General features: G+C 36.1%; 1 protein-coding gene across 3 annotated transcripts in view; it reads right to left on the bottom strand.

Annotated features, from left to right (window-relative positions):
• The window catches only part of ARHGAP21 (Rho GTPase activating protein 21), a 108,782-nt gene that overhangs the window by 39,072 nt on the left and 53,577 nt on the right, over positions 1-16,133 (bottom strand). For all 3 annotated transcript variants that reach the window (XM_015617327.3, XM_015617326.3, XM_015617324.3), the window contains exons 5-6: positions 8,079-8,171; positions 4,961-5,039 (exon numbers count right to left, since the gene is read on the bottom strand). In XM_015617327.3, coding sequence (XP_015472813.1) covers positions 4,961-5,039; positions 8,079-8,171 — 172 coding nt within the window. The remainder of the gene's footprint in view (positions 1-4,960; positions 5,040-8,078; positions 8,172-16,133) is intronic.

Genomic DNA, 16,133 nt, shown 5'->3' with positions numbered 1-16,133 from the left:
AGCACTCTTTAAAACTGCTGTGGCGATGTCATAATCACTACATCATGTGAAAAGAGGAGTAATACCAAGGTACTGACCTACACCTTTCCACTCCAATCACCTCCTAGCAGAATCACCTTAAACAGTCATTCAGATGACATCTGAATTATGTATGAAAAGTGCTATTTCTAAGTGCTGCATTCATCAGTCTGAGCTGCTGAAACCAAAAGCAGTAGCAGCATAAAGATCCAGGAGTCTGAGCAGTTCAATCAGTGTGACTCAAACACAAGCAAAATCAGGACACTAAACTTACAACGTACCAGCTACCCAGTTGAGTATTTTAAAAACAGTGAAATCCACAGTTGACATCTACCAGAAAAAAGGTATTTTCACAAGCAAGAGAGAAGCATATGCCTATAACATTGGATACAGAATAGATTAATTTATTATCTCATTGGAGATAATGGAATAATCTGTTCACATTCATTAAATGTGAAGTGGAACAGGTACAGAGAAGGGCTACAGTAGGGTAATGTACAGTCTATTATAACAAGGCAAAAAAACCAAAATTAAATTACTGTAACCTTTATTTCTAAATACATGTCAGAATTAAAAAAAAAAAAAAAATTAGAAAAACCTAACCAGTATCAGCATAAGAAAAAAAGGCATCCAACCTAACTGGGTATCTCAGAAATCAGCTCATCTGGTACTGAACAGTACAATGCATTAGGTGAGGAAAGACAAAACCAGCACAAACACTGGCCCAACTACAGGGCACACCAATCAGTCACTGAGAAGGACCTCAGTTTATTTCTGCAGAAAAGAAAGCCATCATCTCAAAATGTAATGTGTGATTTATTATGCTTCCTTATATAAAAAACGTTTCTATTTTGTGGTTCCTTTTCTACTTTCTAGCAACCACAGACATAAGGCTGAATTCCAAAATAGCAGAGTAAGGGTATTTGGTTTCACAATCTTTTAAAACCATTATTCATTTTGGAAAAGAGTGTTCTCCAGGCAGCATAGAACGTACTTCAGTTTTAAGACTAGAGATCAGCAGTGATTCAAGTTTTTGATTTTAAGTCCACACATATCTAGGTAAAAGTAAGTCTTCAAAAACCTTGTGAAGATTGTTTTAAAATACTGAATTTTAAGAAACAATGGAGTATTGACTTTATGTGCACTTAAAATAGCATTTCCCATATTGACTGAATGCATAAACAGCTTGAGGCACTTTCAACAAACTTAAACTGCTTGAACTTAACTGTTCAGATTTCATTACTACACATGGATAGCATGTATGTTTAAATCATACCAGGCAACTGCTTACTTGCAGTTGCATTACAAACCATACTCATTTAAGTAATTTGCATGCTTCCCCTCCTCCCCCTTTTCAAGAAAGTGATGAAATCCATTTACACAATTAACATATTTTTAGAAGACATTCAGAAGACTAAAGGGTTCCATTCAGAAACAATGTTTTACGTACAATTCAAGTAACTACTCAACTATTCTATTCCTTTTTGCCTGAAGAACCTTTTGGAGATTATTTGCACATTTCTTAACTTTATATTTTGTGACATGCTTTCAGGATGTTTTTTAATTCTCATATCAGAAAGTATCAAGGAAGACTTCTGGGTTATTGTATAATATAATGTAAGTGCAAACTATTAACTAGAAAGTGTTAATAAGAACCACCACAGAGAAAGTGATAGTCTACACTGGAGCTCCAGACACAGTACTCAGAACTCTCAGAGATATTTATCATTCCAATTACTTTCATTACACATTCTGAGAGTTAAATTCAAATGTCTTGATTCCAAGTCATCAAATTAAATCACTAATCATAAAGTCTATCTGCATTATTTTGTATTAATGAAACAGATTCAGTAGCTAAATTCTGTACATTTCTGAGTAATCCAAACACTTTTAAGAACACTTTGAAAAGCGAAACAACCATAATAGACAATCATTCAAATTCCCCATTTAAGAAAAAAAGCGGGGAAAAAGAGAAGTTGCAAATCAGAACCTGTTTCTTCTTTTATTTGGAATTATAAATAATTTACAGAGTTTATGTTAGCAATCAACATATCTCCAAGTTGATTACATATGTAAACAGATAAGAATAAATTCTTAATGGACCAAACCAGCAACTGTTGGCAAAGAGTAGGAAATGTAGAGTTAAAAGTGTAGTCATGATTAATCTTACAGGACTGTAGTTTAACTAAATTCTGGCAACTCTTCTGAGGTGTGCCTTTCATCTCCCAGAGGAAATAATCAGTGTAACTTTAGTTTTGCTATCTCCAAGCAGAGGAAAATAGAAAATATTCTAGACCCAGCTTGAAACTTTTCCAGGAACAGTACAGAGTACGGCTGAATTATATCCCATCCTTAAGTCCCACTGGAAGATACAGGTATCATTTCATCTAAAGCAGCTAAGTTCTGATGTCTGCAGCATTATACAATGAAGACAAGCAGCTAAAATTGAACAACTTTTTAGAAAAATAATAAGCAGCTGTAAAAACTGAGCCACAAAAGCAATCTAAAAAAAAATCTGCCAGCCTGCACTAAGGTTCATTGCAAACAGCTGAACAGTGAGCAATAGAGAAGCCCTTCCTTTAGAGAAGAGAGGATGAAATGTGTTGTAACCTTAAAAACTGCTGTGAAGATGAGTAAAATGACAAAAGAATAAGCATTTACACTCATCAATGTTTAAATGAGTAACTAAAAACAATAAAAGTACAGCAATTAAAATGTCTAGAAAACCAACATACAACATATTAAAACTATAAAGGAAACTGTCTTTAGTCAAAAGTGTTTCAGCTGACAACCCAGCCTTTCAAAGGGCCTTTCAGCAAGCTGCTTTCAAAGGGCCAACTAAAGAAGGCAAGGTAGGATGAAAGATCAGCTAAGACAAAAAACACAGCAGAAACTGTTTCACTGGGTGTTTTTAATGTAGAGACTATAAGTACATTCAAGAGTGAATTTGCGTAAGGCCAACCTATCAAGAACTATTTAATCAAACAATGAAGATAAAACCTGTGGTTTAGCAACTTCCTGAACTACGGATTTATAGGAAGTGGGCTGGTATTATCTGACCACTCAATCACTCTGTAGTTCCAGTGTTTTCATGGACTTCAAAGAAATCTTTACTGAGTATTATCATAGATGATAATGGCATTACAGACCATCAGTCTGGCCCAGTCTGGCAAGGCTAATGCAAGAGCAGCATGCACCATAATGCAATTTTATTTGCCATGAAATGGCAGCATAAAGAGTAAAAAATTTATGTTCAGACCAAACTGCTCTGAGCTCAGAAATACTGTTTTCAAGCAAAGAATGAAAGACAGCTGATTCTTCAGTCACAGAAGAGGTACTGCCTGTAAGCTGCAAGATACACCTGTGATGTGGAGTCTGAACTCTCTTTATGGATCAGAATTAATATTTATCTGTTGATCCTAGGAGATTCAGCTGTAGACTTCCTGACAGTTATATGTGCTGTCTAAAATTCTCAGTGATACACATGACCTTTTGTTACAATCTTCTGTGATGTATGCATCTGGCTCGAGAAAACAAACTGTTTTCTCCTAACGAACAATAGCATCTCTTCACCCTCCCTGCTCTCATGGAAATCAGGGGGACACATGCAGCAGTGTGCTACACCCTTCCTGCACTAGATAATCACTCACAAGGCCTTGTTCAGGTGTCCCCAGTTTATCCACAGCAGGCAGGGGCTCAGTTCTACTGAACAGCTCACTACCTACACTCATTGAAAATAAAGGCAACTCACAGGAACACCTAGATTTAAGAATCACTGACCACACGGACCACTCAAAGATGTGACTGGTCTCTTTTCCTGGATTAGGAGAGTTAATTGACTGATCTACATAGCTGGGCATACACTATAGCTTGAGTATATACTACTGTACAATAGTGTTCCTTGTAAAAATACAAAATGAAGAAACAATACATGGCTAGTGTTATGTCCAGTGAAGGAAATAAAATGTCATCTGTCCAGCCCTTGTACAGACAGCATTAATGACACAAAACGTGTTTCAGTCTACCTTATCCATCACATCTCTAAATACAGTTTTGTTGGTTATTAAAAAAAATCAAAATAACAACAGTCACCCAAAACAAAATCACAGAGACACAAGCTATCCAAAATGTACACTTTTTAAACAAAATCTTGAATAAAGACATCACTGAAACAGGAAGATGAGAATCTGATTTTTCCTTCCTCGAACAGTAAGCATATCTAAGTTTTAACATGTGACGAGCCACTAAAAATATGACATGCAAGATGTACTTAGAAAACATTCTTGCATGATGATCATAATAAATCTTTTTGCCACACAACTTAGTATTATATTGGAAACCTGTTGCTATAGAACAGAAGTTGACACCAAGAAAACTGTAAAAATGGAGCCAGACATGAGACATGAAAGAATATTTAGACTCATGCATAGACATGATTTCACAAGTGCTTGTGAGTAGCAGAAGTAGTAAATATTAGTATTTTCTCAACTCTGAGCAAGGTTCGTAATTTGCTACAAAACAGAGGAAAGCAAATACTTACTGCAGATACTCTGCAGGTGTGCACTAGCATAATTTTTTTCCTTCACCAGATACGCTGATTTCTAGTTCTTAGATCTCTTAAGCAAGGTGGATTTTATAATCTTCTCTTCCAATTGACATATGTATGTATACCTGATCTGTCTATTTTCAGGTCAGACTTCCTCTTTAACATTTAGTGTGTTATAGGGACGAGTGTTGAAAATAAAAGGACTGTGGTACAATTCAGAACACCTATTCTCAAACTTTCAGTAAGCAATCAGCAAATATATGAAAAAATAAATAATGAAACTGAGTGTGTATTAATGAAAACTTAATAATATGACTTTTCAGAACTCCCATAAGTGGTCATTTCATGCTCAGTATACAAGAAGTGTGGCACATAATGACAATACTATTATCTTACCTGTTCTGTATTAAAGCAATGACTTGAGAATATGTCTTCCCAATAACACTTTCTCCGTTGACTTTTATAATTCTGTCACCTGTAGAGGGAAAAGTTTTAACTGAAATTAGTCTAGATGTTTTTTAAACAGTTTTTATTTTGTATTTCTGTATCTCACAATAATCAAGAATACCCACATGTTAAATGCAAAGTTAGTCTTCTGCAAAAATAAAGGTTTCTCCAAATATTTTGTTACTCCTTCCTCATTAAGAGTTTCATATACTCTCATAAATTAATTGTCAAGTATATTGTGTAGTGCTATTTTTAGCCTGTGATGAAAAACCTACCCTGTTCTTTTGACCAAATGGTATTTAAGACAGCAGAGCAGAAAGCTATCTTGAATTTCCTAATGAGGAAAAAATGGTCTGAGGGATTACAGGTAGGGAGCTTCAAAAAGCTATTAGAGAAAGAAGAGCTGAAATAAACAACCTGTGTGAAGTGAGGCAAAAGAAATGGCTTTTTCATCACTGCTTTAGAAACTGAAAGCCCTTTTTTGTTTCTGGCATGACCAAATCAAATCAAGGAAAAAGCTGTTCACTCTGACTACTCAGCCTGTATTGGGGATAATAATGCTTTAAATGCTTGTGCTCTGAGGAGGGTCCCCATACAGACCCCATGGATTAACAAAGTACACAGGTGTGACTTTTTAATTTTGTCTGCACACATGAAGTCAACATAATGCCAATAAATTGGTGTGATATTTTCAACTTTATAAAGTTAACCTATTTCCCCTTCATCCTACTGGTTACCACCTTTCTTCCTGCCTGAAAGACCTCAGAGTTTTGTCTCTTGCTTCCTAAGCAATGAAAGCAAGCTTGGTGGCAACAAGCTCTGAACCCTGCCCTGGCTAAGCCATACTGCCAAACTTCCCCAGAACACACCAGATCCTTCTCTGGGACTTCAACTGGCTCTTTTCCAGGTTGTTTAAGAACAGCCTGTAACGTGGGCTACACTGCCACACATCTTTACTCAGTATTCCCACTAAGAACTATAATTAGGAGTATCATTAGACTAGATCATATAATTTTATCTATACTTATGCAGCTTCTATTTTTCACAGAAGCAAACTAGATTACACCCAGCAGTGACAAGGGCCTACTTGAAATACGCAAGCGATGGATCTGCCAAAAGATCTGATGGGGACACTCTGCAGAACTGGTTACATAAATGACACGAGCACAGACAACTCTGCAAGTACAACTTTGTTCTGTTTCAGATACCTAGGAAGGGAAAGTCAGTGCCTGCCGTGCAAAAAAGGATACAGAAACATGAAGGCTTTTTCTAATCACTCTCCATCAGTCTGGTGGCCTGCTACATATTTTGATCAAAGTAGAAATTAATTGGAATGCCCTTTTCACATACATTTTAGCTCTTTATATTCTTGCATATAGACAGCATGAAGACCAAGACATGGGTAATATAGAACTGTTTTGGCTGTTTGTATTTCAATATTTCTAATATTTATGAACTCCCTGATACGTTATTTTTTTAATGAAATTCCATAGAGGTTAAATATGGGAGAAGTATTACCTTTCTAACTCTAACAAAGATGACTTTACAGGAGTGCTCAAAAATACTTCAGAATGGACTCTTATATTTAAGATACATTTCTCTATTGCTCAAAGCTGCAAAATTATTTCAAGTCTTCTAGTGAGAAGGAGCCAAGTAAGCTCTTGAAATGGAGCTCATTTATCATGGGTGATGAAACTTATGTTGAAACTTTCAGTATTACAAAGGACCCTGCAGCAGTGAAATAAGAATTAGCAAACATAACTTCCTAAATTCATACCGAATATTCAGGTGTTTTCATTTGTGTGACCATGAAACACAGAAAAGTTACATTAGAAAAAGAAAATTACAGTTGATTCTACAAAATAAGAAATCTGGACAGTGTCTGAATGAGAGGTTAAGCAATCTGATTATTCCCTGAGTGCTTTACAGTACCAAGACAGAGATGCAATAATATATTTCACCCTAAAATTCATAAACAAGAAATACTGGCATGACCTAATTAGATGTAATTGCTATAAGCGACGTGTTTAAGAAGAATATTCTAGTTATTAAAAATGTCTTCCCTCATTTATTTTCTGCTCTTAATTCTGGGCTCCTAAAAATCTCTTCTATAACCAAAAATATTCTCTACAGATTTCACGTCTCTCAACTTGGCAGACACTGAACAGAGTAGAAATTAACATGGTTCCTCTGTACAAATTCAACATATGCTGCGTTTTATCAAGCCAAAACATCTTTATATAATACCAATCAAATTTTGCCAAAGTAGCCCTTCTCTAAATAACTATCTAAGGAGGAGTTAAAAAAAAAAAACCAACCAAAACCCTTATGGTGTACAAGTAGCATCCAGAACTGTTTTTAAATTGATCAGCCTAGAAACTTCTTATTTCTTTAGGAAGAACACACAAAACTTATTCTATTCTAGTCAAATTGAGGTACATAATTCTTTTAAAAATATATCAACATTCCATTATTGACACAAGCACAAGCCTTTCATAGAAGTTATGCCATATTTTTAAGAAACCTGTGTTCATAGTATCATCCACCTATGTATGTAACTTTATCACATGTAAGATTTTCTATTCTAATACAGCATTTTACTTCTTTCAGCACTTAAGTAAAAGTATAACACAGTTCACAAAAAATCTTTTTTTTTCTTCTCTCATGTTTGATTAAATGAGCAATTGCACAGTATTTTGTAAGAATAGAGAGATGTGGACTGTTCCTATTTGATTTAAAGTAGGCAGAATAGAAAAATTTTCCTTTATGTATGAAGACCTGAATGTTTTCAGGTTACCAGTTTGTCCCAAACCAAAGAAATACAGGTATTATTTTCCTTTTCTGCCTCTTCTTTAAGACAGCAAATCAAAAAGACTAAGACTTTGATGCCTTAATAACCAAATCAGTGCTTCCAAGGTAAAAAGCACTGGAGGACTACTTAAAAGCTTCTAAAGGGAAGAACAAGGTTTTAATGGAAGACAGAACTATATAGTAGCAACTTACATCACATGTACTTTACATCACATGTACTTTACATCATGTGCAAAACCATGCTATGGAACAGTACCTGTGCACAGCCCAGCTTCAAAAGCAGGTCCACCCTCTTTAACTTGTTTAACGAATATTGTATCCATTGGCTCCAGTCTATTTCTTTGTTTTCCTGAGAAAGAAAGAATATCTCTTAATAGCATTTCATTATACTGCATTACAATGTTTGTAGTTCCAAAATATTTTGGATGCAATCCTACTGGATTCACAGACAGATACAAAGAAATAGCAATGTAATGGAAACTGAAAAATAAAATAAAATTTTTAAATCTTCCCTTAGAAGAAAAAAATGTAACATTGATTTACAGTTCTCATGGACCAGAAAAGTGATTTTCCAACAGTGTTTTTCAGAAACCCCAAGATGAAGTCTAAAATTTTCTTGAAGATTTACCAAGGTTCAAGAAGAAATTTATAATTCAAATTATATGCACAGCATATGTCTGCACATGCTGCACATCTGTATATACACAACTTCAAGTTAATCTACAGTAGTTAGAAACCAGGTACAGCTGTATTTTCTTGTTTTCTCAATACACACAATTTCTATACTCCAGAAACACAGGTACCTTTTGGTTTTACATGCCTGTCACCAAAGCTAAGTAATTCTTTGTTAAGTAGACACAGCTTCTGAAAATAGAGATAGGAGGATGGGTGCGTGTACAGTAAAACAAAAAAAAACACAAACAAAAAATGCCACCGTTATACAGAAGGCTAAAATACAGTGTCACTGTCCTACATTTGCACACAGCTGGAGTAAGCCATTTTACAGCATCTACACAGCTTCACCCACGGAATTATTGTGCCAGTGAAGTTAAAAAAACCAAAATCAAACCTCCCCCAAAACCCAAATATTCAACACCCCCACAAAGAAAACCACCCAGAAATAATGAAAAATAAATAAATCCATCCATAATGGCCCTGCATGGTCCAGTTCTCACAGAACCAGTGTCAGAACCTGAAACGCTACAGCCAGATACACCCGGTCTAACAGTGCCAGGGCTGGTTCTGATAGCCTTGGTCACTCCCAACTCCTGGCTCCAGTCACTTTCCCTGCTGCACACTCAGCTAAGGAAGTGCCCCCTTTGGAGGCTACCTGATGAGCCAGCCCAGGGAACTGACACGGCCCAAAACTAAGCTGGGTTTGTGTTCCAGTTTAGCAGGAAACCCCAGCATAGTGGAGAAAGAGAGGCTTAAACTGCAGGAAAAGAAGGAACAGCACAAGAGAGTAAAGGAACTGCTTAAAACTGGCATTGCTGGTAAAAGAAACTCCTTCAAACTGGAGTTATTAGGTTCTCACCATTTTTGGAATGGAATGACCTTGGACTTAGGCACAAATGGCCCTCCTTTTGAAAACACTTTCCCCACAGCTTTAAATGTCCTACTTAAAATGTTTAATAAATCACAGTAGGGATTATATTTATTTCAATATAAATAAGGTGCCTTCTTAGCCTCTTTTTTTTAGTTCAGCTTCCATGTAGGCAAAGTTCAATTGAAAAACTTTAATAAACTGCAAAAAAACAGATCACCCCCTGACTCTGATTCACATTTGTCAGATCCTAGTTTTAGCCTAATGCCTTTATTGTGCAGATCCTCAGTGTCCTGCCATTTTACCCTAAAACAGTTCAACAAAATGGCTCACTCATATGGCTCTAAATGGCCTTCTCAAAATAGCTCCAGATTGGGAGCAAATATTAAAAAAGTTTATTTGATAGAATCAGATAAATACTATATATAAAGCAACTGAATTACAAATCAAGAAGCTCCAGCTGGCAGCTCAGTCCCCAAATACTTAAAATTTGATTAGTGGGATATAGCTACAAGACATACAAAATGCTCTTTGTGAGCCAAAGTTAATATCTGTCATTTTTAATCTGCAGATTTAAATAGACACTGAACATATGATGGGTCTTGGCCTTTAAAAAGCCAGTAACATTTCAGCAAGTTTAGAGAAGCTCCAAGATTAATCTACCCAGATGCCATGAACAAAAGGTTGCTTCAACTGCTTACAAGAATGAAGTTAAAATATGACCTTTTATAGGACTACCAAACATCCTTCCCAGTGCTGCCACTTATCTTTTACTGAAGACACATACTTTTCCAAAAGTGGCAAGAAAAATAAAAATAATACAGCTCCCATGGCACATTTAATTTATCACACTTCAGCTTCCTTTATAAAATGCTGTTCAAAAAACTGTTAGTGGCCTACTGCTAGTTTGCTTAATGCTCAAGTGTTGCTTTATGCCTTGTCCATACCTAAACACACAAATCAAGAGGCCAGGCAGATAAAGCTACTCCTTCAGTATGCAACACAGAACTCCTTTAACACACTTTCCACTTCTGAGTAAGAGGGGAAACTTGCCACTATTTATGGAGACCAGAGACTGCAGGCTTCCCTGACTTCTGACCTGCCTGTCAGCTACACCGAGACATTATGGGCACTCACTGCACATTTCCACAGATATTTTATCAATCAATTCAGAAAGCTAATTGCACATCAAACTTGGTTCCTTGTCCTACTTGCAGAAGGAGGGTATATGAAACAGCCATTCTTACTTCCTAAAAAAGGTCAACCACCACACTAAAAACTGATTTAGGGGGGAAAAAAATCAGGATAAAAGGTTCAAAAGCTTGATTACATTTGCATGTTCATTTTACTATTCAGCACTATCCAAACACAAGTAGAAACAAGAAAAAAATCTTGGAACTCTCAAGCTCTGGTAGATAAATACATGCTCTTCATTTCTCCTTCATCTTCTACATACTTGGATAGAAACCAAATCTTTTTTAATCAGGAACATATAAATGAACCTCCTTGAATACATAACCTCAAAATACACATTTATACTTTGCATTTGAAACTCAAGCAAAACTAAGCAGTATTTTTTGACAGTAGAAGGTAACAGGACTTTCTTCAGACCACCTGAGGGGAATAAATCTTGAAGATGTGCACTCAATTTTCACAGAAATAAACCTCAAGTAAAATGGATTATCTAATAACTCACCTCATGTCTCAAAATTTAACATTCACTACACTCTGATTTAATTATGCCTAAATCTCCATGTGGTCCTGTCTACACCCAATTATCAGACAAAAGCAAGATGCTGTCTAGAAATGAGAGCTTAAACTTCTCTCCTCCTAAACAACACACTCTAGAAGAAGAATCTCACAGCCAAGCATTTTATACTAAATTCTCCAGCTCTGCACTATCGACCATCACAATTCATGACTTTTGTTTCTAGTATTGAAAAGACCAATTTTTTGGAGCATGCCAGCAATTCCTGACAAGGTGATACAACAAAGAACAGTAAAAGCACCTCAAACCTCTAGTTTGTAAGACATATAAGCCTTATTTGTGCTTTTCCAGTGCTCATTACTCTACACGATTTTGCCTCCTTCCTCGTTCTCCATACTTTTGTAAACGGAACAACATACTTTGTAATTGAGCATCACATTGCAGGCTACCAGGAAATACAAGAACTTCTCCCAAATCTTCAATTGCAAATGCAAAATAAGACATCATGCACTCACAAAGTGTGAGCTGCCAGTAACACATTCACATATGCAAGGAAACAGCACAGATGAAAAGCACAACTTCTGTGAAAAGAACTTCATCTGTACTTCATTCCCCCTCAAATGTAGCTATAAAAAGATATGTAGTCTTATATTAGGTCAATAAAAAGAAAAAAGCAAATAAAGTTGCTAAGTACAGAACTCAGCTGATCAGAAAATGAGAAGCCCATCAAGCTGTCCTTTCCTGTATCAGTTTTGTAAGCACATGAAAATTTCTAGCATGAGTAAAATGGTTATCAGTCAGTATAAATTCAAAGGTAAATTTTTGTCCAGGCAGAAGTGTAGTTTTGCTAACAGAACAACTATACTCCTTGCAGTGCAATGACTCCTTTCAGTGATGGTACCCAAATGAAAATATAACTTTGGAATAAGCAAACTGGTGTCTGAACTTTTAATTCAGAGATTCAGTACCATCAAAAATAAGGAAATAAAAATAAATCCCCAAGTATATAGGAGGCTCAAGACAAAAACTCAATAGCTTAAACAAGGATAGTAAGAATCAGGAGAATCTTAATAATAAGGTCCTTAGTCTGGAAAACCAAAGATAAAGTAGCCTGAAGAAGCACAAACACCTGTAAATCAAATGCAAGACAAATATAGAAAAGCAGTTTATTGCAAGAGAATTTTTCCAAGCCAATATGTTTTCCATAATTCTATGCAAATTTTCTAATTAGAGACTACATGCCACCTACAATAACCAGAGAGATCACAGTAAAATCCAGAAACTAAAATTAACGCCTTGTTTTAACTTTTGTTCAAAAGACTGCAAAATAAAGACTTTATTCATAACACATACCATGGAATCATTTATGATCTAACCTTTATACTATCTGAATCTATGAGCTGAGACTTCAGGTGAATAATGCCTTCACAGTCTGACAGGAGAAGGCAAGTTTCCCATTGCAAAGTTACAGGGAAGCTTTCCTGACAAATGTTTAAGAGGCCACAAGTGGCAGAGGGGAATATATTGCACTAGCAACCATCACATTCACAAGACAACAGAATTCAAATGTGCTCTCCCTCATAAAAGGGAATATAAAAAAAAAATACTACTACTTAGAACAGCAGAATTAAGACTAGGTAACATTTAAAACTAACTTACATCTGGGGGTGATAAAGCTGCCCCTAATCCCCAAATTTGACATACAAAATAATTTTATCTAGGTGCCAATTCTAGCTTAATCCCCTAAAAACCTAGTTTAAAATACAGCTGCTACAAGGAACAGAACTAGTATTGTATCAAATACAGTAACCATGACTTAGTCTTTAAACTACTCTCTGCAGACCAGACAGTATTACTGCACTGCTCTATGATTCACCTGGAAAACAAAATGACATGGCAGGAGTTATGCTATCAAATCTACCAACAAACTATAACATAGCAACAAGTACTTCATTTCTCTGAAGTCATTAACCTTTTGATTTTAAACACAGATTAAAACATCTGAGTCATAAAGACTATGAAAAGGACAACCTTTACATTCTGAATAGGGAAGGAAAAGAGAAAAGAAAAAAAAAATCTCATGCCAAAGTGCTATTGCTGACAGAGCTCTTCCTTTCTTTTGACCTGCAGAGCACAAACCAGCAGATGTTGGGACACAGTATAGTACATACTTTCTTACAACGTCTCTCCAGCTAGCCACTGCTTAAAAACATGCCACTTCTCCTCTTCCTCAAGGGGAGAAAAAAAAATCTTCTTCTCAGGACAGCTGAACTGTGCTTAGACATCCTCATAACACAGGGACTTCAATAAAGTCTACAGAGGTTTGTAAAATAACCTTTTGTAGAACATATTTACTCCCAGCCCTATGCTCAGCAGACAGCAATAGGATGACTAACTTTTACATTTAACCAGCATCATGAAACACCTCAGATTAATCAATTAAGATACACAGGCTCTTATGCACATCTTTCTCTGACTCAAGGAGGAGCAACATTCCTCTTGAGCATGAAGATCTACAAGTATGCTTTTGGGTATCCAAGGCATTTGAGCTCCACTGGTTCAACAATGCTGAGTGGCAATGATTCTTGAGATGCCTTTCAGGCAAAGGGAGGGGAACAGATACAGCAGGCCAAATCCTTCAAATGGATTACTCAGTCAAAAACCTGTTAATCATTTCCAAACTACTCAAAAATGGTTGCTGGAAGTACAGCAGAACTTACATTTATTAACTGAGATTTCATTTAATTAAATATAAATCACAAGCCTGTCGGGATTACATCTAACTGAGAGAGTCCAACCACAGATCATTCTGCATATTATAATCTGCAAACTAAACTTCATACAGAGTAAGCATTTCTCCACTAGCAATCCACTTTGGAAAAGGAGCCCAAAGATCCCAGCCCAGTCCCAACAGAGCTTATTTCTCCCACTCTCAAGCTCAAAGCAACTCAACTGAAAAACACTAGCTGAAATATAGTGCCAGGGATGAGCCTCTAAAAGAACATGATAAGTAAATTAATGCTATTGAGTCACTTAGCAGCACCTGGCATTCAACTCTAACAGAAAAAATAAATTCTTATTTCTCAAAGCACCTCTGGCATTTTGATTAGGCAACTCCAAAATGGTATTTCTTCTTTTGCTTAGTTTTCTGTTAATCCATTTGACTAATACTGTCTCAACTCTATCTACATACCAAGGCAGGAGGAGATGATGAAAAAATAATTTGGCAATGTAATGGAAAATATATAACACAGTTTTAGCTTAGTTACAAACTCTCCAAAACTGTGTTTTCTCATTGCATTACTTGTAATTACTATGACTTCATTCAATTCTCTCAAATGAAAACTTTTCAAGTTTAAAATTTAATCTGTGATTAGTCTACAGGATTTACTGTAGTCCTTGGATAAGTATAGAGCAACACAATTTTTTTCTATAGTAGTGAATCTATGGACTCTCCCTTAAATCATTGCAAATTAGACTTCATGTTTTTATTCAAAGGCAAAGATGATTTGAACTCAACAGAAGCCACGGAGAAACATTATACATGTGACAAGCTGGAAGATGAATCCACTAGACATTGAGGATGTACTGTAAGGGAACAATAAATCATCAGGCTCGGGTCTCAGTGGAAAACTAAGTGAGCCCTCTTTAGTATTCTCAATATTTTGGTGTTAAAAAATTAACTTGGATCAAAAAAATCCACAAAAAGGGGCAATTTACCATCCCACTAACCTGAACCATTACTGTTACACACCTCTTGCCTTTTACTCCTAATTCTACTATCATATACCTTGGACTGTATCACCCCAGCCATCTATGACCTTTCCAAATATTTGCTTTCACATTCATCCTCTCATTCTTATCTACCTTGTTCCCATCATCACTGGCACAATATGTTTATTTCATAACAGACTAAGCCGATGGACAATGATGTTAAAAAACATGGGATTAAATTAAATCCCGGGAGAACACAAATTACATTACAGAAATCAACAGCCTGTTAAAAGAAATGAAATATTAAAAACAGTGGGTCTTATGTAAGCAGCAGTAATGCAGGAGAAAGAGCTTTTCCTGCATTTTTTCCATCCTTCCCTCTAAGGCTACACAATGTCAAAGCAGACTTGCAGAGCTGAAAGCAGTCAGGTAATAAATTGCAATTATTTAGCCTAGACAATTGAAGGGTAGAAACTTTTGTACATATTTAGGCACATTAAAGAAAGGAAAAAACAAACAAACAAACCCCAAAAATAAACAACGACAACAAAAAAAGAACAGTAGCCTAGTGATGAACTTTAATGTTCTAGACTTCCCAGTGAAAACATATCTAAAGTCTCATTAATAAGCACACACTGGGTGTCTACAGAAAAATACACTAAATAATATACCTATGTTGACTTTCATTTTTATGGGAAAAAGAGCTCCTAGTTGCTACAGGTACTTCTACATAAAAACAGAGATAAAAGTACAAAAAGCAAGAATGACATACTAAAAAAACCCCACAACTATTTTCCTGGATTATAATGATCCTAAATTCCCAGGTACTGTGTTAGAAAAAAAAACAAAACAACAGCTCAGTTCTACTGAAAGATAAAATTTCTTTCAGTCTATTTCTTTATGCTTATCGCTGTCCACTTTAATCATGATCACCAAGCCAAACCTTTTTAAAGGAAAACATGTTTTAGGACAACATACAAGAAACTTCGTATGTACAAAACCTATCTTGGCTTAAGATCAACAACCTGGAGCAGCAAAAGTAGGAGAAGAACTGAAAAACTTAAAACAATAATTACAAAATATTTAGGGTAAATCTGTTGTGATGCCCTTCCAGCAGATAACAGGGTGCTAAAGTCTCCCACAAGAAGCAGCACGTGTGTATGTGAAGCCTCCACTGCCTGGCTACGTCTTCCATGAGAGGGCAGCAGCAGACACTCATTAAAACACTGCCCACAGATCCTGACCACAGGCTCTAAACCCACTCCCCATCCATCCCAAGCCAGAGCTCCATGCAGCGGGACCACAGAAGAAACTTGACCCCCGTGGTCTCCCAGTCTTTTCTTCCC

This window comes from Parus major, chromosome 2, assembly GCF_001522545.3.
Source record: "Parus major isolate Abel chromosome 2, Parus_major1.1, whole genome shotgun sequence".
NCBI lineage: Eukaryota > Metazoa > Chordata > Aves > Passeriformes > Paridae > Parus > Parus major.
Note: the sequence above shows the minus strand (reverse complement) of the source record. Positions and strands in the feature narration are given on the sequence as shown.